The 24,390-nt window shown below is 33.2% G+C and overlaps 1 protein-coding gene and 1 non-coding gene across 10 annotated transcripts in view; both read left to right on the top strand.

Annotated features, from left to right (window-relative positions):
* Window positions 1-252: 252 nt before the first annotated feature.
* The window catches only part of LOC143249025 (serine/threonine-protein kinase atr-like), a 37,364-nt gene continuing 13,226 nt past the window's right edge, over window positions 253-24,390 (top strand). For 3 of the 9 annotated variants that reach the window (XR_013027370.1, XR_013027371.1, XM_076498217.1), the window contains exons 1-5: window positions 254-1,169; window positions 15,117-15,256; window positions 16,048-16,190; window positions 19,180-19,279; window positions 23,485-23,660. Coding sequence is in view for 5 of the 9 variants with exons in the window: in XM_076498217.1 (XP_076354332.1) it covers window positions 23,494-23,660 (167 nt within the window). In the remaining 4 variants the exon portion in view is untranslated. Of the gene's footprint in view, window positions 1,170-15,116; window positions 15,257-16,047; window positions 16,191-19,179; window positions 19,280-23,484; window positions 23,661-24,390 lie in introns of all 9 variants that reach the window. The other 6 variants (XR_013027372.1, XR_013027373.1, XM_076498218.1 and 3 more) reach the window with 5 other exon arrangements.
* On the top strand, window positions 7,417-7,489 carry TRNAT-UGU (transfer RNA threonine (anticodon UGU)). Its single transcript has one exon. It is a non-coding gene; the product is annotated as a tRNA-Thr (tRNA).

Raw genomic sequence — 24,390 nt, 5'->3', positions numbered from 1 at the left:
AAAGGGCGAGCATGTTTGGCGCGACGGGGATGCGAACCCGCGACCCTCAAATTACGAGTCGCACGCCTGAACGCGCTTGGCCATGCCGGGCTGTGGCGGAAGAGAAGTTATCTCAGATGAGATTTAAAATAGATTTAGGGCCAGATGATTTTAAATAAACTACTATTCCATGTTCATCATGATGCTTGCAGAGCTTTAATGATACAAGAAGAGAGCTAATTACACGAGTCACAGTTGTAGGAAGACTTGCTGTTTTGTTGTTTTTGAATTTCGCGCAAAGCTACACGAGGACTATCTGCGCTAGCCGTCCCTAATTTTGCAGTGTAAGATTAGAAGGAAGGCAGCTAGTCATCACCACCCACTGCCAACTCTTGGGCTACTCTTTTACCAGTGAATAGTGGGATTGACCATCACACTATAATGCTCCCACGACTGAAAGGACAAGCATGTTTGGTGCGACCGGGATTTGAACATGCGACCCTCAGATTATGAGTTGAACGCCTTAACCCACCTGGCCATGCCAGCCTCGTAGGAAGACTTACACTCTGGAACAATGAGCTTAAAACCTAAATGTAAGTCAATCAGAATGAACTCCCACGTTACAAAATGAAGGCTGTAGTTACTCAAAAGAGAATACTCCAATTCAATAACACTGATGCAATAAACATAGACATATCCCTGTACTGGGAGTGTTAGCAGGATAATAATGAAAATTCACAAACTTCCAGCCATACCATGAAAACCCGTATCTGTGTTATTAAGAAAGACAGCAGAAGAAGATGGAAGCATAATGATTCCATTTGACTACATATCTATTATATCCCACTGATACAATTACAATGGATTTTTGTGACTTTTTTTTTTAAATCTAATTACATGAGTGGATGACACAGACTAAAGCTGTTTGTCAATTTATGAAAGGCTGTGTGAGGAAAATGGAACACCAGTTGAAATGGCTGTTAAACAAAGAAGCCTTATATAATGGAAACATTGAGATGAGCAATTGTTAAGTGGCAAATAAAGCATGGTCTTTATGGGAAATATGGTCTTCAGTATTAATATGTGGAACATCATCATAATTTCAAAAAAAATTGTAAAAACAAATCTACAGTTGAACAGTCAGTATCTTTAGAAGAGATAACCTATAGCCTCCTGACCAAGCTGATGAAGTGAGTGTCTTACTATATACCTCATCAATAATAACAATTCCATTGCAAATGGAATGGTGTTTGTCTTATATTTTTAAAACTCAAGGAAGTGTTATTTTATTATAATTTTTATAACTGCCAAGTTTAAGGTTATACGTTTTTTAAAACAAAATTGTAAAAGCATTTTCTACAATTCTTCACATATATTCAATTTTCAATTGTTTATAGTTGTAAGAGTACATCTGTTGAAAGTTCTATGTCTCTTTCATTTTTTTATTTTGTCTATTGAATCTTGGCTACTAACCTTTTTGATCCTATCTACCTTTCATGGTGGTGGTTTCAAGGGTGAAACCATGAGCCAAGAAAGTTCTCTGTTCTGAGTTGTGGTTGATAACTGTGAGTTCTGTGTAACTAGTAGGACTTGGTAGGGTCTGCCTGTATTTGCTGATTGTATTTATAACATTTTTTTTTCTTTTAAATCGAGTCAAAAGATGAGAACATTTATTTCATTATAACATTTGTATAGTTCACTAACTTGATAAATTATGGGAACTGTTTATGGTGAGATACATGTAATTTAATGCTAGGAAATGAATATGTGATAGCAGTTCAATAATGGTACATTTAATTTTTTTCACATGTAGTATATTATTTAAAAAAAATTCAAATTAAGAAATGGGTTCATAGATTTACCTAATAGATTAAGGGTAATTGAATATACATACTTGGCTTGACAATGGTCATTAAAATTTATCATATCAAAGAAATGATACCAGTAGCAGAACACTGCAAAATTTCTAACTCCAGAAAAATATAACTGTTATAATAGTACTCAAGAAACATTGGGAATATCTCATCTTTCCAGTTATCTTTTAAATACAGGTGAGAAACTTAATATAAGAAGCAGCTGGATAAGGGGTAAAGCCTCACTGTTTAAGCACTCAGTGTCATAGGTTTTAACAATTCACTGTCCATGGCCAACTGTGTGTAACCTCTCCTTGGTAGGAACCTTTTATTTTAGAATTGCAAGAATTAGCACCATTTAACTTTCTTATATAGAATACAGTTGAAGTGCAATGCATTCACCCAACAACCACTCATAATAAATACCTTATATTTCTCAAACTTATATAATTATATTGCAAATATTGAAAAGAAATAAAACTATGTTACTCTGCTGTTACAATAAAATAGAATATAATCACTTAAACATGATTCTTCAAAGTTACCAAATTAGTTCAAGTTACAAAAGAATTAACTATATTAAACACAAGTCAGGCAAACTGGGATTAGCATAGTCATGTGATGTTTGTCTATCCATTCATGACTTTTGATTTCATGGTTTTATGATTATTTAATAGGATAAAAACGAGTGATAATGTTTTAGACTTGGAATGCCTCTGTAAAAAATATACCATTTAAAATAGTCCAAAGAAATGTGACTAGAAAACTGTATATTTCATAAACTGTTATATCATTATGAAGAGTTTATATAACTTAAAATATGTTTATATTGAAATCCATTATAATAAGTCTATGAATTGAAAGAGAAACGTTCTCAAAGGAAAAACAATTATTATTACAAATTGAAGTATAGCAAACTGGTAGGAAACAGTAAGTCTTTGGATTTACAATGCTAAAATCAAGGGTTCAATTCCCCTCAGTTGACACAGTAGACAGCCAAATGTGGTTTTGCTATAAGAAAGTGCACACACATTAAAGTATAGTTTCCACCCTTTTAACTGATGAGTGACAGAAGACCAAATATTATATGTGATTTTTTATCAAAACTACTTTGTACTTTATTGTTTGTCTAAGTCCAGATAATGAGCAGTTGATTGATGCAGAGCATTTATTTATCTTGTAGATAAACTGGCAGAAGTTTTTGCATTAAATTTAAATTATTTACAGAAACAAAACCATGAGGATAACACAATGTGAATTTAAAATATTCAGGTTAGTATGATGCCTAACAAATGAAGATTGGCAATATTGGTAGAATAATTGGTCTTGTTTTGGTATCTCAATTTATTTTTGTTATTATTAACAACACAATAGTTATTAAAATCACAAAAAGAGGTTTTTAATATTGATGTTAAGTAAACTTATATTCTTATTTGTTGTTTACAAATAAGGGAAGCATGATTATAATTAATTACACTTGTAATAAAACATTGTTAGATTGCTGGATTCAGTGAAATGTATCATTTGCAAGTGATATAAAAATATAGTGTAGTTTGAATATTATTTTTATTATACACTCTTCTAATCCTTGAAAATTCATAAGGGGCTATATTAAGAGTTGTAGTGTGTAAATATATAATATAGGTCGCATACTATTATCTTATGACAAATATAATTATCTAAAAAGTTGTAAAAGTCATACACATTATAACAAATGACCTGTAAATACTATTCTGACCACTGTATCTCAGCTGGTCCTTTCAGCTGTGGGGTTGTTATAATGTTACACTTAATCCCACTGCTTGTTGTTAAAAGGGTATTGGCAGTGGGAGATGTTGAGTAAGTACCTTCCATCTGGTCTACCACTACTAAATTAGAGACAACTAGAGCAGATTGCTCCTGATTAGCTTTGCATGAAATTCAAAACAAAGCAAGCATGGTTGGTTGGAACACTATTATTACACACTCTTCTAATCCTTTGAAATCCCTAAGGGACTAGATAAAGAATGCAGTGTTTATAATTCTTCTAATGCTAAAGTATTATTATTAAAAGCATAATTAAAAACCATATTTTAGTTATGTAATATCATTTTACAAAACCTGATCTAAAACTAAAAAAATCAGTTAAATGTATTTTAGTATACTGTTAATAAAGAAATAGTAATTATTGTTTCTTGTAGAATGTTTAAGTATTTATTGCATTTCAGCATACTGTGTCCATAAAAGAGTATGTAGTGCAACTTTTGGAATTTTTAAATGAATGGTAATTACTTTGGAAGGTTCATTAGCATGCCCACAGTTAGCAGATGGTGAATGGTAGTCAAAACCTGGGACATTGTAGACTTAATAAGGTATTTGGAAAAATGAGATATCTTCAGTGCCTTTTGGGCACCATCACCACAGATTTTTCTGATATTATATTTTTTAACTGTCATTATTTCTCTTATTTGTGTGTTTTTTACTGAATACTTTAAGGTTTATTGTCATTCACAGGATGTGATGCTGAATTTGTTTGCCCTTTCATAGTTTGTCATTTTTATTTTGTACTTCTCCATGTGTTTAAATAAATAAATATATATATCTATGTATGTGCTATGTACTTGTAATCAGAAAATGTTCATTATGTCACTGTTGCTAAAGGTATTCAACTTGTATTTCTCCAACCTTTTTATAAAAATAGGCTTAAGTACTTCCTGGCATCAGCTTAGTCCTTTTAGCTTCAGGGGCTCTTGAAGAACCAAGGCAAAGATAAAAACCTAATCCTAGAAAGTTGCATTTTATTATCAACCATGTGAAGATACACTGTTTATAGATTCTCTACACATAGGAAACCTAGGTAATAAAAGAATCTGGATATCTAACACTCATCTGTCAATTACATTAAACATTGTAATCAATGAGGGAACTACTGTAATACATAATACATTGAATGGTTTATAAACTCGTGGACATTGTTTTAAAAAGCAGTGTGAAAGAAACCAAAAGCTTTGAAAATAATATGGAAAAGAATAGATATGAAGGTGCTATGCAAAAAGTATTTTTTACTAAAAGAAACAAAGACTTACAAATGGATGTTTATGTATTAATAACAAGAATTATGATATTGTGATACGACAGAGATTAAATATTTACAGTATTAAATTATAAGAAGTTATGAGTAAGGTAGGAAGGAAAATAGAAATGTTAAGAATCCATTGTTTTTCTGTTGCTACACAGATATCGTTTTTTATTATTATGTAACCGGGGTTGTAAATGTTTAACTCTTGAGTCCCAGAGAGCAGACGTAAAATAACAAAAGTAGTAGATATGGAAACCTGTGAATGAAACACACTAATAAAAAGGAAGATTGACTGTGTATGTAAAGCACAGTAAATGGTGACTTGTTTTTCATTTGAAGATGTATGACTGGATAAAAGCAGCAGTAGGTTTACATTGTGTTTGTTATCAATAATTATAAGATGGCAATGAGACTATCATGGTAAATGAGTCTGCTGTCACTGAAAAAAAAAAAAGGAATAATGAATCCTCATCTTATGACTCTGAAGTCCTAATCAAAAAGAGAAAATAACTAGTAACATGTACATTAAACTGAAATCTGAACCAAATGTGTCATTCTACAAAAATAGTAGTCTTCAAATGAGAATCTAAATGAACACACCATTCAAATTCTCATAAAACAAAAAAAATCTTACCAACAATATTTGGCATAATTTTATATTCTGTTTAACAATAGCAATTTTAAGAAAAAAAATAATAAAATCCTATAGTTAGATTGATTTAAGATATATATTTTTAATTATAGTGCAGAGATATAAAGGCTTTCATAGAGAGTATTATGCTATTGAAAATTGATAACTGTTATGAATCACATGTTATAGACCCTCACATTTATTCATAGACTTAGATCATAATGATATGTTCAGAGTGAGGACTAGACCTGGCATGGCCAGGTGGATAGGGTGATTGACATGCAATCTGAAGGTCATTAGTTTGAATCCCTTACTTACTTACATTCTTACTCTTTCAGGAATAGGAGCATTATAATGTGATGGTCAATCCTACAATTTGTTGGTAAAAGAGTAGCCTAAGAGTTGGCAGTGCATGGTGATAACTAGCTGCCTTCCCTGTAATCTTACACTAAATTAGGGACAGCTAGTGTAGATAACCCTCATATAGCTTTGTGTGAAATTCAAAACAAACAGACTGGGGACTTAGATTATCCCTCATACTTAATTAGCGTAGGAAGTAAATGAATATGGATAATTTGAGGTGCCAAGAACATCCAGATAAAGACGTGCAACAAGTCATGCTCAAACCACAGTAAGTAAAGTGAGGAATCTTGTAACCAATCAGAATGCATGAATATATAGCCAGTGAAAAAAATTGTCCATGTGCCCAAGGAACAATATACAACATAATAAAGAATTATCTTCATCTGAAAAAGCGATACATATCACGTGTGCATACACTGCTTTCATGACACGGTCATGGAAAAGAATAGTAATCATAGAAAACTTTATAAATGGTACCTAGCCAGGTGTTGTATCTTTTATACCATACAGAAATATTGGCTTTTTACATAAAAAGGCTAACAGGATATGGCTTCTCTTAAGATAAAACTTCTATTCACACTTTATGTTTAGTAATTGCATACATCAAGTGGGGATGGAGAGTATAATGTGTATTCAAGCTATTCAACATGAGTATACATACACACAGTCAAGTCATTGGATGCAGTGTTTATAGATTTCTATGTAACTGAAATATTGAAACGAGCAGGTGAAAACTACCATTATCATAGACTATATAGCTTATGGAAAGCATACATGGGACATTTTTCAGTGGAAACTACGTTGAATGCATGTCCATCAAGCTGCACAGTTCTCAGACACAGCATAACCAAGTGTAACAGTATGGATTGTAACAGCGACGAGACTCCAAAATCGTGTTAATGAAATATACTCAACTTTTAATTGCTATGAACCTACAAAATACACGAATTAAATAAGGGGATAAATCTGTCATTATATAAATAAAAAGGTTTTAACTTACAGCCATTACAATAACATCAATCACTACTAACAATATAAATTTGTTTTTGTAATAGATTAAAACAAAGCTATACATATATAAAAATCTTGCTCACATGACTTCCCCCTCAAAACTTATGATCTTTATTTTAATAACGCAATTTATAATAAAACTAGCTCGTGTCCTAACATTTCTATTGTTCTTAGCCAATTATTACGTGAGCTGTGAAACTATAATGCAAAGTAATAAATGGATGTATCATATCAAACTGTGTTTATGTTACGCTCCAGGCTTTTGGGCCCGGCATGGCCAGGTGGGTTAAAGCGTTCAACTCGTAATCTGAGGGTCGCGGTTTCGAATCCCCGTCGCACCAAACGTGCTCACCTTTTCAGCCGTGGGGGCGTTATAACGTGATGGTCAATTCCATTATTCGTTGGTCAAAGAGTAGCTTAAGAGTTGGTGGTGGGTAGTGATGACGGCTAGCGCAGATAGCTCTCGTGTAGCTTTGTGCGAAATTCAAAACAAATCAAAATAGGCTTTTGAAATAAACCTGGCCTCCATAGCTCAGTGGTTAGAGCACTGGTCTTGTAAACCAGCGGTTGTGAGTTGGATCCTCATTGGGGGCTATGGAAGAAACATTACAGAAGAATGAGGTAGTTACCTGCCTAACATTTAAGTAATAGGTCTTGTGCACCCGACCCTTCTATGTATTTAAAAATTCAACATACTCCACAAGAAGAAGCCAGATGAATTTTCAAATAAAGAAATTAGTGAAAGACAATTTGTTTAAAATATTTCAAAAATTTTCATACTTTGGTCTTACTAAACTCAGTACTATAACTTATTTCTTGAGTAATACCAATTACTTTGTAATCAACTTTTGTGTCTAGGAAGAAAATGTTAGATGTTCTTCAGCTCGTAAATAACGGATATAAATGTTTAAAATTTTTTCATCTTTAAAATATTCTTAGTTGTGAGTAGGCAACCAATTGCATGACAAGATAAATTGTTTACCTTAATAAACTGCACAGGCCTTGGTGTTTTGACTAATTATAAATTACAAGTGATGAATATTATATAATATATTATGTCAGAAATTACTTTTAGTGGTATATATAGTAATGTAAATAATGGGTGTGTTAGGCTAAAGATTCTTCTATAGTAGTTCTGTGGCTTGTTGGCGATAAATTCAACATTAAATGAATAGCATTCACCCCACTTGTTTTTGGAAGAATATACATATTTGAAACAAATGTAAAAATTATTTACACGATTGAGATCATAGTGGTATCTTAAATACTACACAGTTCTCTTCTTGTTATCAAAGGTTCAATTAGTCCAATTCAATTGTTTTAGAATTCATTTGATAAACCGAGCTATTTTTCACTATTTTATCGTAATAGTATCTATACGTAATTCGCTTCCGCTGTTGCATGAGTTACCACAGTTGTATTCTGAACTTCTAATAATCGTCTGCTCTTCGTTTTTCCAAGCGTCGTCTTGAAATACATTTTTATGTCTTGGGAACAATTTTTAACATTTCAGTGTATTTCCACCGAACAAATTTATCCCTGTAAAATGTATCCACGACTGAACATCTTAACTCATAACACTGCTTATGAACATTATAAGTTTCGTTAGAATTTCAAATGCTACTCCAGTTTTGCGATTTCTAACAAGTTTGAGAAAAACAAGAACTAATTTGATTACAAACCAAAAACGGAGGGGAAATATCCAGAGATTAAGAGAAACTTCAAATATGTAAGGACGTCCGACCGATACGCTGTGTTTAAGAAGTTGGGTTTCATCACATTGTGCAGATCTGACATTCAAACTACAGTGTGAATAAATTAATAGGGCGAGTAATCATATGTAAAGACAGAAGTTTAATAACGACTAAAAAATTGCTACAAATATGAGGGTTTTCTTAAAGTTAAAACTGAAAGGGTAACGGAAAGCAAACAGAAAATTTACAAGCAAATGATCAATCTCTGAATGTGACATTAAACTATGTTTTAAACATAATTACCAATAATATTTTAATTTGATGGATTAAAAGTTAACAAGTTTCAGAAATATGACCTATCCAATTTCAGTGATAGGAAGACTTCAAATTTCTAACATTCCTGGCTGATTATTTCGATGCAAATTATTGACACGATAACTGGCATATTGTTGTAAGTTACATTTCAGACGTTTGAATTTAGGTACTAGCTTGAGGGCACGCTATTTAGATTAGTCCTTCATTTTCTAGAACTTTCGGTAATATAACGATCGAAAGATTACGAATCATCACGAGTCCACATGATGAAAACAACACATAACTCCGTTTCAAGAAGTTGGTATGACAGCTAGACCAAGAAGCAAGAATATTACTGGAGATGATTAAACAAAAAGTAAACCGATAACAAATTAAAAATAAATCAGAATCAAGAGTTATGAATTTAACAGGCATTTAACAGAAAAATGAAAAAAACAAACAAAAACGTAACACTTAAAGAAGAATTAAATATAAGAATAAATGTAATTGAAAGTAAAGCGTATGAAACTACTGGAGATGTACAGAAAGAGTAAAACAATAATCTTGAAATAGTATGGAAAGGCTCTTATGGCAAAATTGAAGAGGTCAAAGGTATAGAAAGATACAAATGAAATAAATAATGAAAAAATGACAATCTTAGAAAATGAATTATTAAATTCAATGATCAGATAAATTGCATCTCTTCTGTATTGACTCAATTGTTTGCTGGCCAGTTCAACATCAATAAATTCAGAAACCAATGGACTATTGTGGAAATATACTGTGGGAATTTATGCTAAGCTTAGTTTGAAATAATTTCCATAGTGTATTGGTGTAATAGTAAACTATTAAAAGGATGAACTTTTATTAACCTTCCTTTCAGCTGAAGAACGAACTTAACAATTATCATCATTTTCTTTCAGACAAACCTTTAGGGCAAATGTCTCCCTTTTTCATTCAGAAGGGACCAGAAGGTCTCACTGGCTCTCCAAAGTTGGTCAGAAGGATTCGCTCTTGTGACATATTGGTAGAAATATCCACATCTCGAGCACAGTGAATTCCTCTTACATTCCAAGGCAATATACCTATCGAGGTTATGCCTCATTCAACTCTGAATTCGTAACAAGAAGTTATTGTTGATAGGGATTTGAAGAACATCCTGAGTCAGAGATTCCCACTGGTTTCTCCCACCACAAGGAGTTTCTTCAGTAAGGTGTATCTCCACTCCCAAAGATGGAATTTTGATGCCGATCAATGTCCTCATTTTAACATTTACATCACAGCATCCACCTGCTATCAACAAGGCAGGTTATTTTAACTGCAAGGTACGGCCATACATTCCAAACCCTCTCGGATAGTTCCAGTGTCAGCCATTTGATCACTCGGAGACGTCATGTCTTGGTTCCTTGACATGTGCTCATTGCAGTGGCAAGGATTATGGTGTCTATGAGTATGAAACAGACCCTTGTTGCATCACTTGCAATGGCTCTCACCCATCTTACTTTTATTCTTGCCCTAAATGGTTGGAAGGAATAAAAGGTGGTACAGTGTTTAAAGACGATTCAAAACATTACTTGCCCTGAGGCTTGAAAATTGCTATCTACCACTTTATGTTGGACTTATGTTGATGCACTTCATTCCACTACTACAGTGGAAGTGCAGACAGATCTCTGTACCTCCAAAAGAATCATTTTCAAAACAAACAGAAAGTCTTCTGACATCCATGGTTAAAAGTTAATGAATCAATGTCAACACCCATCTTTGTCTCTGACATTAATTTCAGCAAACCCCAATATCTGCTTCCTTTGGTTTTGGTTACACTTTCTTCTCCTTTCCCAAGGTGCAAAATGATCATTTGTTTGCACCCTAAGTCACTGGAATCCTCTTCTAACAACAAAGACTTGCCCAATCAACCCAGGGTAGGATCCATTGAGGTTGGTAAACCTCCCTCGAATAAAGACAATAAAGAAATAAAACATGGTCTGCACCCAATATGCCTACACATAAATAAAAGTAGCCACCTTGATACAATGGAACTGTTGAAGTTTACATTCTAATCTGGGTGACATCAAAACACTTATTTCTTCCTACCATCCTGTATGTCTTTCCTTGCAGGAAATCTTTCTGAAACTTGCTGATACAATCACCTTTCAGCAGTTTTCTTTGTACAGAAATGACAGGCTGTGTGATGGACAAGTGCATGGAGGGGTAGCACTGTTGGTTGATCAGCATGTGCTTACCCTGTCTTTGTTACTCAACACACCCTTGGAGGCTGTAGCCATTTGTGTTTCTTTGTGTCGTACCATCACTGTTTGTTCTCTCTACCTGTTGCTTAGAGAGACCTATGATCAATCAGACCTTGATGCTCTCATTAAACAGTTGCCATCTCCATTTTTAATGCTGGGGGGCTTTAATGGAAATCGTCCCTCTGAGGAAGTGCTGATATTGATGGGAGGGTCACTCTGTAGAGTGTATGCTCTCTGATCACAACTTTTCTCTCTTCAATAGTGGTTCTTATACTTATTTTCATGCATCTAGTCAGTTCTTTACTGCTTTTGATCTCTCCATTTACTCCCCTTCACTATTCTCCCACTTTTCGTGGAGGGTTGACAATAACCCATGCAGCAGTGATAATTTTTCTACAATTTTGAGAGAGACTGGCTGTGGTCAATGCCACCCAACCCATGTGCACCAATGGAAAAAGGATCAAGCAAACTTGCTCTCTTCTACTGTTCTTACAGAACTTGATCCTGCCATCATCTGTATGCCATCAATAGACGACTGTGTGACAGCAATAACTGACTGTATTGTACAGAAAGCTGCTCAAAGTATTCCTAAAGCCTTGACATGTTTTTCACAATATCATCATCTGTGGTGGAATCTTGCCTGCCACATGGCACAGAAGACTCAAAAATGGACGTGGGATACTTTTCAAAAGTATCCCACATTCTCGAATCGCATCACTTTCCAACAGGCCCATGCACATGCTTGGTGGGTAATATGTCAAAGCCAGAAGGACTCTTGGATTAAGTTCACAACCAACATATCTTTTATCACCAGTTGGGCAGAGTAATCACTTCTTTCCTTTGAGCTGATTGTCTCTGTGACTATAATTGTCCTCTTACACTGGCTCTTCATCAGTCTGTCAGTACATTTGGTTGGATCTGATGATGTGCACAATGAAATGCTGTGCTATCTCTCTCCTGCTTCTCTTGCTGTTTTTCTGATTGTTTTCAACCAGATCTGGCAGGAGAATGTTTTCCTGATGCCTGGCACTGAGCTATATTCCTATCTTTCTCTAAGCCTGGGAAGGATCCGAAGATTCCTTCAAACTACCATCCAATTGCTTTGATGAAATGTCTCTGTAAGACCTTAGAGAGGATGGTTAAAGCTCTTCTTGTTTGGTTCCTTGAAGAAAATAACCTCCTCTCGCCCACCTAGTGTGTGTCCTAACGACAGTGCTCCACCATGGACCACTTGATTCGACCTGAAACATTAATCAGAGAAGCTTTTCTCAAATGACAAAATCTTGTATCAATATTCTTTGATATTGAGAAGGCTTGTGACACAACATGGAGGTATGGCATTTCGCGAGACCTCCATGTGTATGGGTTACTTGGCCATTTACCCATGTTTATTAAAAAATTTTTAATGGACAGGTGATTCCAAGTTCATGTGGGTTCAACACATTCCCGTTTTTATCTACAGGAACTTGGAGTTCTTCAGGGCTGTGTTTTGAGTGACACATTTTTCAGTATAAAGATTAATGCCATCACTGAACTACTCCCTCTTACTGTTGCATACGGTCTCTATGTCAATGACTTTCACATTTCATGTCAATCATCAAACATGCAGTATATTGAGCAACAGCTACAAACTGCCCTCAATTGTTTTCTGAAGTGGATCACTGCAAACAGTTTTAATTCTCTCTTTCTAAAACTGTTTGTATGCACTTTTGCCACCAATGGGGTATTCACCCTGATCCTGAACTCAATATTGGTGAAGTTGTGCTAACTGTGGTCCCTGAAACAAAGTTCTTTGGGCTTATCTTTGACTGTAAGCTGAGCTTCATAACACACATCAAGCAGCTACAGGTCAAATGTACAAGAGCACTGAACATCCTCCATGTCCACTCTTTCACATCTTGGGAAGTGGATCAATGTTCTTTGCTAAAGATATATCAGGCTATTACTTGATCAAAACTAGAGTATGGATCACTGGTCTATGGCTCTGCCAGCACCTTGGCCTTCAAGATCATCATCAGGGACTTCAGCTCTGCACCAGGGCTTTCAGCACTTCCCTGTTCATAGCTTATACGTAGAATCTCATGAACCTTCTTTGCAACTGTCTTTACTGTATGCTTCAAAACTTCAGTCCTTACCATAACATTCCACCTGGGATTATGTTTTCCTTCCTCAGTGGGCCATGCTTTTGCAAAATAGACAATCAGCCATTGCTCCTTTTGGCCTTTGTATCCAAGTACAGTTGGATGAATTGGGTCTATCCTTGGATAACATTTGCTGTATCCACTGGTCAGCTCATCCTATCATGGCTTATTACAGTCCCAAGATGTAACCTTTCTTTAAGTCATCTGAGAAAAGCAGACACTCCTGATTGGAAATACTGTATGTTATTTGCAGAACATCTTTCAAACCACCCTTCCATTCCTATTTATACAGATGGTTCAAAATCAGGTGACTCTGTGGGCTCAGCCATGGTTTGGTGGTTGTGCACAAAATCCTCTCTACAGTTTCTGTGTTCACTGCTGAACTGTATGTCATTTCTCTTGTCCTGTATCACACAGAAGCTAAGCAGTACTCAAATTGTACTATTTATACTGACTCGCTTAGTTCTCTACTGATCCTTGAATTGTTTTATCTTAGTTCTTACTGATATTCAAAATCGACTGGCCAATTTCTCTTTAACATCTACTTCTGTTCAGTGTTTCTAGATACTGGGCCACATTGGTATTTGCAGGAACGAGCTTGGTGACACTGCAGATAAATCTGTCTGCTCTGGCTCTATCACTGCTGTTTCTGTTCCATACGTGGACTATGGTCCTGTATTCAAGGCTCAGCTTCATGCCAGTTAGCAGTCGACTTGGAGTGAGCAACGTGAAAACAAGCTTTTCTAAATAAAACGTGCTATTGGACTTTGGCTATCTTGCTTTCTTAAGGACCAGAAATGGAAAGAGGAAATTGTCCTAACTAGACTACACATTGGTCACAGTTTTTTAATTCATCGTTTTCTTTTATCTGGGACTGATGCACCAATGTATTGTCTGTTACATTAAGCCACATTTTACTGTTTCGGTGTCATTACGACTTAATTATGGCACCATTTTAAACATGTTTTGTCCCAAGGTTTATTTGTTAGATATTGTTATTGGCGATGGTGACATTGTCCACCTTTGAAATGTTTTAGTTGTTTAAAGTCTATTAATCTTTTAATGCTATTTAAGTTTGTTTTTTTTTTTTTTACTTTATATATTAGACATTTTTTGATGTGATTCACTTTTAAGAATCAAAGTACATCTAGTTCGATCTAAAATTAGAAAATGGCCATAACATCCAATAACTTGAAACCAGGAATGGAAAGGCCAACTTCAGGTGACTAATGCTACTTTTTAACTACCTGTTGGTCATTCTGGCAAGTTATGATAATTATAATTATGCTATAAAAAGTCCTTCACAACTTGTATTACTGTAGTTTTCTTCTTACTGCTGTAGACTAGATGTAAAAGTTGGATTTAATGCTATTTGTGTTTTTAATTCAAAAATGTAACTTTGTTTTGTTTTATTTTAATTTCCTTTAATGAATTTTAATAATTTTACTTTACTTTTAACTTTTAACCAGATGTTTGGTGCACATAGCCTGGTTGCTAGAACACCAAATCAACCAGCCATCCATGTAATTGTTTCCATGTCTAGTTGCATGGAAATGTTACATTATATTTGGGGGTATCATCATATCATCAGATATTATTCTTTTATCTTAGTAACAGTGAATTAGAAGTATGTTTTTTTATTATGCTGCTTTCAGCTGTGTTTTCTTTTTCATGCTAAAAAATGTTTAAATGGTTTAGAAAGATATTTAACATGATTCTCTATCTCAGTTGTGTTTTTCTTTTGTTTACTTTTTTTATATATATATACTAGTTTTTCTGTATTCGTCAGACACTGAAATGTAGTTTGTTAAGATTTTAGGGAGTATGTGTTTGTTTTTTCTTCCAGACTACACATGTTGACAGATATGGAGAAAGCAGTCTAAGTTTTTACAGGTCTCTGCCCTTCATTTCAAGGAAGCTACTCCTCAGTCAGTAGATTGAACTCCACTCTTAGAAGAGTGGAGAGGAAGAAGAAAATTGGTTCAAGTATGTGTTTCAGGTTTTACTTTTATTGCAAATAGAATATATAAAAACTGCAGTCTCAAAAGCTAGGAATGATTTTTTTATCTAATGATATTGATAATTTAACTTATAGTTTGTATACATTACTGATTATTTCTTTAAAGCTTTAAAGATACCAAATGAGATGTGAAGAGAAAAATAGAAAGCACTTATCATTCTTGTTTTTAAAAAAAGTGTCTCATTATATATCGGGAGCAACTACTCTAATGATAAGAACTTCAACATTTATATCTTTGATATTGTACATTTTTTAGGTACGAGAACACATTTCTGAGTTTAAAAACATAAATTGTTTAAAGCAGATTATACAATATAAATAATAAAGAATCATTTAATGATCATATACACAAACGTTTTAAAATAATTAGTATACTAATAATCAAAGTCTTCATTAAAACAAAGATTAAAATTTTATTAATCTAACCTTGAACAGGCACTTATAGTTCTGTTTGTCTCTCTAGAAATAATTAAAAGTAATATAGAAATGAAATTTACTGAAATACCATGACCCAAACTTAAAGATATACCATTTTAATTATAACAACTGTTTCATTGGTTTTCATATAATATTTGTCTATTTTTACTTAATTCTTTATTTTAAAGGCTAAAATTTAGATGAATTATATTTTATGATTATAAATGTTTGTTAATTGTATTTAACTTCCCTTTAAACAGTACCTAGTAGAGGAGATCTTGAATTAGAAATAATATTTTGTATTCATGAGTGTTTTTTTTTTTACTTCTTTGTTTTACAGTCCTCACTTCATTATCAGGAACCTCTTCTTAATCTGTACCGGGTTCTCCTTACAATAGCCAAGAACCACATTCCTGAGCAGACCAAAAAGATTGATTACGAAATCGTAACTTGCTGGTTACAAAGTGCAAAACATGCCAGAAAGTAGGTTTTATTACACTGCAAATAAATTCTTGTAATCACCTCATCTGTACTGTTCCTTTAACTTTTCAGTCAATTATTAATCTGATCTATTCTTTCATTAATATCATATAGTAACATACATTTCTCTGAAATGTGTATGGAGTATTTCAGAGGCATCAGACTTGGAGGTGTTGTAACATCCCCACTTTTACATATTTTACATGCATAGCAACTGTAAATTATTATATCAATTTTCTGGTGAGGACATGCCCTAAATCTTTACAGACTTAGCTGACTTTGACAGCAGGGGGAAACACTTTTAGCAGCTTCTTATACTTTAAATTCCTCGTTGTACATTTTGCGTGTCTAGTCAAGCACTCCACCTATTTCTCTCCTTCCTGCACCACTAATACTGAAGATATCACATTGAAAAGTTCCTAAACCTGTCAGTGCATGCATGTAGAAGTTATTACTCATTTCTAATTCTTTGTAAGACATTATTGAGCTTTTATGTACATTCTCACAGAGAGAATATTATATAATGTGTTTATGGGGTATCATTTTCTTCTAACACTTTGTTCACATTAACAGAATCATTAATGTTTATTAAAATATTTTAATTTATAATCACAGTAAAGTTATATATTAGTCTCACAATTTATACAAGTAGCACACCTTGGTTGTAAGCTTCTGATGAAAATTTAAACTAAATGCAGTTTAAAAAAAACAAATTCGTAATCCAGTTTACTGAGTTAAGTTGGGGGAGTATTTCTCATCAAAATCTGACTTTTTGATTCTGTTGTTAGTGTCACATAGTAAAATGTTAAAGAAATAATTTATGATCCATGATGGTGAGAAAAACCTGCTACATAGAGTTTTTCTCTGCCCATACCAGCCGTTTTTACATATATATTTTAATTATGCATTGTCACTTTAGCCTAAAATTATGTCAAGTTAAAAGACATGTATTATTTGTAACCCAGTTATAAGTTTGAAAGAAAACTTCATATTTAAAATGATTCTATCTTCATAGATAAGGTCCATAAGTTTTATACAGGAATGATCAAACAAAAGAGGACATTACAAACCAAATCATACTGTTTCAAAAATAATTTTGTTTACCATCTGGCATTGCTTTTATTTCTCTTTTTGTCAACAGTATGATAATGGAGATTTAAATGTGTGCCATTACTCAGAACCATTGAACTTTGTCTAGAATAGATTATTTTTGAAGTAGCTTAATTTTTAGGGATTAGCTTGATACCAGAGTAGCAAAATGTCCAAAATCGTGAGGGTACAGACCTCAAACTTTACAGAAATATGGAGGCCTACTGATGGATGTAGTGAAACTAAAGCTTGTTTCAGTTGATCTGATAGATATTTGATTATGTTCTTCTATCTCACATTTTCTGTACATAAGTGAATAAATACAACATACATGTTTCAGGGGACTGTAAGTCTGGCATAAGAGGTGATGAGGATAACATTTTGTGTGTGTGGATTGATATGGTTCTTGTGCAGAACTGGGTTTGAATATGAAAATGATATTGTATTGATAATTTGACAATTACCCCACTAGCAGTTTTCTGAACTTTAAGGTGGAATTATTCTGTGGCATGGTGGGCTTTTATAATAGATTACTTTTACCAGTTACTGTGTATCTCTTATATTTCTGAATTCTAGTGTTTTTAGTCTTGATGTTTCTACAGCATATTGGAATCCACAGAAGATGCTGTATATGATCTCTCTCTGTTAGGTGATTTGATGCAAATTAATTACAGTTGTTTTTGGCTTCTAAATGCTTTTCTGACTTAATATTGTGTACATATCCTGTATATGTGTTTTTAGAGAAATCTCTGACATATAGTTTTCTTCTTAGAGTAATGCTAAAATAATAGGACTTGAACCCCATATAACAAAAGGTAATACGAATAAATGTATACATCTGGTTACTACTGATATCATACATAATCTACCTAGGATATCAATCAATCTAAACTTGTATACCCCTATTGAAAATATTCAAACACAGAGAATGAGTCAATGATTTTGTTGGAGTGCTGCAGCTCATGTTGCCAAATAGTTGTGCTCTGTCTAACGATTGTACATCTTGACAATATTCTGACAGCACAGTCTCCATTACAGAAGGCTCTTTCATGCAACTGTCATGTAGAAATTACATCTGAAACTTGATAATTAGGCTTTTCAGCTCGTAATCTACAGATTACAGGATTGAACCTCATTACTGAACATGTTTGCCCTCTCAGCTGTGGGAACATTATATATTGTGACAGTCTGTCCCACTATTCAGTCTGACAAAGGTTAGTGGTGGATGGTATTGGCTAATTGCTTTCTATATAATTCATCACTCAAAATTAGAGAAGGCTAGTGCAGATGGCTCTTGTGTAGCTTTGCATAAACATTCAACAACGAGTCTCAGGACACCATGCTTTCTATAATTGATTTAATTTATGGGGACATTAGTTTCTCAGTGCTTGTTTTGGAAGTTTGTTAGCACAGGAATCTGTAAGTGCTGTATCTAGGTTTGTTTTTTTTATGATAATAAATGCTCTTTGTTTTAACTAGTGTATTTTTATAGCCACTTCAAGTTCTTGACATGCTTGAAGCTTTCATGTGTTCATCAACTAATCTTGTGCATATTAATAGCTTGTGTTCAAGTTCACTGCTAAAGTCCAGAACTGGTACTAGATTTGAATCATTAGAATAAATATTATATTTGATAGTAATTCATCTGATAACTGTAGAATTAGTACCATACACTAAGTGAAGAATTTATTTAAGAATGAGTTGTAATTAAATTATATCATTAGATTTAATTGTTATTAAAAACTAAGAAGTATCTGTGTAATAATTAATTGCATAATTATATTAATTGTGTAATAATTAATTGCACTATTATATTGCATACATTATGATTAGAACCCATTAACTGTACAATGAATCATGTCCATTAATTTTCAGAATAGTATTTTCAACCTGTGTTTTTTAGAAGTGGTCATCAACAGAGGGCTTATAGTTGTCTGCTAGAAGCTTCAGTATTAAACATACCTGAGACATTTGTGGAAAAGTCTAAGTGGCACTGGAATAAAGTAAATATAAATCTCAGTGGTAATATTTTTTGTAATTATTAAAGCAGATACTGTTCTTAGTTTGTAAAACTTTTGATGAAATTATTTAAAGTACCTCTTTTTTAATATTTTTGAAATGCCAAAATTGTGAAATTGGAAGCTCCAGGATTTTGCTGTGATTTAAAATTTTTGAACTATTATGTTATAATGTAGTAAATTTGAAAATTATTAATTTATAAATGTCACTTTTTTTAAACTTTGAAACTGTTAAATTATGAACATTGTATGTTCTAAATGTATACATTTGGAAGTACAAGATTCTGGAACTTAAAAGCATTAAGAATTTAACCTTGGAAGTGAAAAATTTTTATATTTGAGGCAGTAAAAAATGTTCTCTCATCAAACACCATAACATTTGGTATTTCTAAACTGTAATATTTACTTTGAATCTGAGTTTTTGTGAAGATTATAATGATGAATTTGTAATTAACAAAAATGTTACAGCAGTCTATTTATTTTGGCACTTTACTGGCAAATTTTAGTGTTTAGTTATAACAGTTTTCTGTCAACTTGCATTTTTTGAACTAATAGTAAATAAATAAATTTTATTTATGCATATGATTGTTATCTCAAATTAGAACCACATCAGTGCAGTATTAGTATCTTATACCTCTTAAAAAAGAAACAATTAGTTCAAATGTGAGTTGCATTACATCAAAAATAAAATTTCCAAAATATATTTATATCTTCTTACCTTACAGTTATTATTCAGCTGCTATGGTTTTTTTTCCTTTGTCCATCTAAGTATAGGTCTGATTTTTTTTCTCCCTTGCTCCAGTGTTTTATTTCACCTTTAAATCTATCTCATTACACTTTTCACCTACATCAATGTGACCTCTGTTTTAAAACTGTATATAAGCATTTCTTAACAGGTGCATGTAGTACAGTTGTTGAAGATATTTTATGCATTTTTCAGGTTATATATTTGACTTTCGTGAAGTAAAAAAAAAAATTGTTTGGTATGTACGTTTACAGCTTGAATTCATGAATTAATGTATCCAGCATGGAAACAAATTAGGCCTCTCCTATCTCACCTCTGATATATAACATTGCTCCCAAATTGGGAAAGGAGTCGCTCTTAGTTGAGGCTGTCCATGACCTTATCTGTAGTAAGGTGGAAACATAGGTTTGATGTGGTGGTCTCCAGGGGACTGTGATGCTGAACTTTTAGGTGATCCTGGACATTCTGGAGATAATTTAGATTTGCTTTTTCTTGTGCCTTCCTTTCATCTGTTTGCTTCTAATGAGGCTAATTTTGATCACCTTTACCAACTTCTTTTCTTTACTTAGTTCATTCAGTGTGTCATGTTTTTTGTCATTACTTGGTGGGTTTTCCTTGGGGGTGGAAAGGTCTGAAGGTGAGTACTTAGTCCTCCCTCCATTCCCTAATACTGAGGCTCATATAGAGATGTTTACTGCTCAGTTTGGTGAGTACTTAGTCCTCCCTCCATTCCCTGATACTGAGGCTCATATAAGAGATGTTTATTGCTCAGTTTTGTAAAGGGACAGCTATGTCTTGTCTGCCATGTTTGTCAGAACAGCATGTTTAACTCATTATCATGAGGTAGATACACGTTTAGACTCTCAGAGAATAGATCAGCTCCTGAAAATGTGAAGTTCCATAAAGAAGTTTATGCTTAATCTGAATATATCACAGTTTTGTAGGATTTGTTTGACCTTAACTAACACTGTAATATTTACTGTATGGACACTTTTTTTTTCTCCTCATTTCAGTTGTCGACTTCAACACTTTCCTGAATTTCTTGGCTGGTATTTCATTGAAACATATTAGAGGGCATTTGTCTACTTACTGACAACCTCCGTGTGTTATATGAGTCCTTTTTCTCAAACTCTTGATTTTGCAGGCATTCCAGACCCTTCATATTCAAGGGCTTATGTCACCCATCTGCATTCGTCTTAGTTGTTGGTTGCTTGACTTTCCTCAGCTCTTACAGGAGGTCTAGTTCCAATGTTGTCCTGACCCTAACAACAACCCCTTGTTTCATCATTACTTACAATATTTTATGCCCTTATCTACAGGGTTCCATGTTCAATTGATTGGAGTATTGCCAGCAGTGTAAATGACTACTGTATTCCTTTGTGTCCTGTGGGGACTCATCTACATTAATTTTTGTACATGTAGAAAACCTTTACCACAGATCCATGGGTACTACAGGCCCTTGCATCAGAATTGATCATTCATTTCTCATATCCACTACCATTTTTTCATCATCTTATAGTATTTCATTTCCTGCAAGTCCTCAAATGTTTTACCTTCATTCCATCCATGGTTATCAGAGATGTGTTGGTCATTGGAGTGATTGAGAGAGTTGTTTCAGTTCTTACTAAGGTTTATTTCTGTATATTTGTTGTGCCCATATTGTCATCAGTCTTTTCATTTAAATCAATTCCTAAATCTTCCACAGTTCACGGTGGAGTCATTCCTCATTCTATATTGGTGTTTTTTTGTTGGGAATGTTGTTGACCATGTTTAATGTTGCTAATGCCTATCTACACATTTCCATGGTGAAGTCATCCTGCTACTATCTATGTTTTGTGCACAAGGGTTTGGTGCTGCAGGTCATCTCTCTGCCCTTTAAACTCACACTGGTTCCATATGTTTACAGTTTATAGTTCATGTTATTTTCTTTACCCTATCTCAAAATGGAATCAGTCAATATTAGCTATCTCGTAAGCACCAGAAAAAACAACAAAAAAGCACCCATCTTTTCTTTCCAGAATGACTTCAAATTGTAAGATAAACCTACATTCTTTTATCCCAAAAGTTTTAAGCTCATAGCAGAATAAATCTACTTATAATTAAACCATTATCCCACCATTATAAGATGTTAATCACCTGGGAAAAATGCAGCTCACGTTACATTAATAAATTAAATTTACTCGTGAGTTGCTTGCTCATGAAAAATATTATTATTACTTATTTTGCCTAAACTAAACTAAAAGGATCCTTTTAGTGTAGTTTAGTTCAGACAAATTAAGTAATATTTTTTTCATGAGCAAGCAACTCACAAGTAATGTAATTCATTAATGTAACGTGAGCTGCATTTTTCCCAGGTGATTAACATCTCATTATGGTGGGTTAGTGGTTTAGTTATAAGTAGGTTTATTCTGCTATGAGCTTAAAACTACTTGGGATAAAAGAATGTAGGTTTATCTTACAATTTAAGTCATTCTAGAAAGAAAAGATGGTACTTTTTTGGTTGTTTTTTTCTGGTGCTTACAAGGTATCTAAAATTGACTGATTTCATTTTGAGATAGGGTAAAGAAAATAACATGAACTATAAACTTTTTACTGGAACAAAAATTGTTTGAAATGTATTACTTAGGAGATTATAGGGACTACACAAAGGAAATTTGAGATTCTTGAGGTGACAAAAAGTATTTTTTTTTATTTTAATATGAAAATTACTTTGCCTGTGGACTATTCAAAGTAAATGCTCAATAAATTCGTGAAAAAATCTCCATTGTATTTTTTTTTAATTCTTCACTAAAGATATGATTTTTGTATGTGAATGACTTGGAATGTTAACTGAAAGTATGCCAAATTTTGTGAGGACAGATACACTGTATTGAAAATTAGAAGTATTAAATATAAAAAGAGTAGAAATGAGTGCAAAGAGGTCTTGTGGTCAGTCAAGTCAACCAAGCCCATGTTGAGAGAGTTAACAATGGTATTTCTTTTTTGGGTATTTTAACAAAAGCAAAAATACATAATAAGTGCTTCATTTTTTAACTTTTCTAATGGTAAGTTATGATTTAAGAAAGCTGAAGTTTTCCATTCTCATTTCAAAATATCTAATATTTTTGTTAAATATATACTGCCTTTGTTACACTGTTAAATCCTCCAGAGTTTTAATAGTTTATTCAACTGTAAAATTTGAAGCTTCAGTCTGATCAAATAATGTAAAATATTATTCCATCACCCTAAACTATTGGTATCTTCTCCTTCCATCTGGGTTATTAGTGTGTAGATATAAAATCATAATGTAGATTGGGTGTTTTGAATAAATTCAAATCTGAATACTGTGGTAGTTCCATCTCTGTATAAATTTTGCTTAGGACCACATGAATAATATAGAGCATATGAAATAATTTAAGATAACTAAGTTCATTTATTGTAATACCACTTTTGTTATCTTTATTAGGCAACATTAATGCTTGCCAAATATAGTGAAGAATCGGCTGTCTTGGAGAGTAATGCCCTTATTCTAATGTACCGAGATGTGGTTGCCATTCAGCCTGAATGGGAAGAAGGTCACTTCCATTTAGCCAAGTATTATGACCGAGTTATGACTACATTAGAGAAATCAGAAAAGAAAAGGTGTGTGTGCCTAGGTTGTTTATTTCACAAAATATTTTATTGCTAAATTTCTTACACAGTATAAGTATATGTTTTTCACACTCAGAATTTTTTCTTCATCGAACAAATTCATCATTATATCATATACATCTATGCTGAATGACTTTGCTTGACAATTTCAGGGTTATGTTGCATTTTACAAACACTGTTGAATTAACATCTTCTGATAAATTTTACTATTTTTTCCTTTAAATCTAATTTGTCTTTATATTTTTTATGTTTAACATTTTCTATACAAGCACCCTTTTCTGCACTTTGCAACCCTTTTACAGAATATCATGATAGTAGTATCAACATCTTCAAATAAAGATGGTCACAAATAAAGTTAATAAATCAAATGTTAAAACATGTAATATTATGTCAGTTTGAGTTCTTAATTTTATACAGTATGAAAATTGTGATGTCTACTCCCTAAGTCTCCTCTCTAATTAATTTACTATCCCTTCAAGGAATATGGAACTGATGTAAATTACTTATTATAATATTGTTACTACTCAGGCAAAGCATAATTTTTGTAGTGATTAACCACATCGAGGCAAATTTTCCTATGGATTGGAGGCAGAGGGCATGTTATCATGTTTGTAGAGTTATATTCAAAATATTATTGAACTACTATTTTATAAATTCATGTCAGTAAATTTGGCATAAAACTATACATTATTTAATTTCTTAATTTGAAAATAAATATCAA

Source organism: Tachypleus tridentatus, chromosome 4 (assembly GCF_004210375.1).
Source record: "Tachypleus tridentatus isolate NWPU-2018 chromosome 4, ASM421037v1, whole genome shotgun sequence".
Classification (NCBI taxonomy): domain Eukaryota; kingdom Metazoa; phylum Arthropoda; class Merostomata; order Xiphosura; family Limulidae; genus Tachypleus; species Tachypleus tridentatus.
This window is presented reverse-complemented; position numbering and strand designations above follow the sequence as displayed.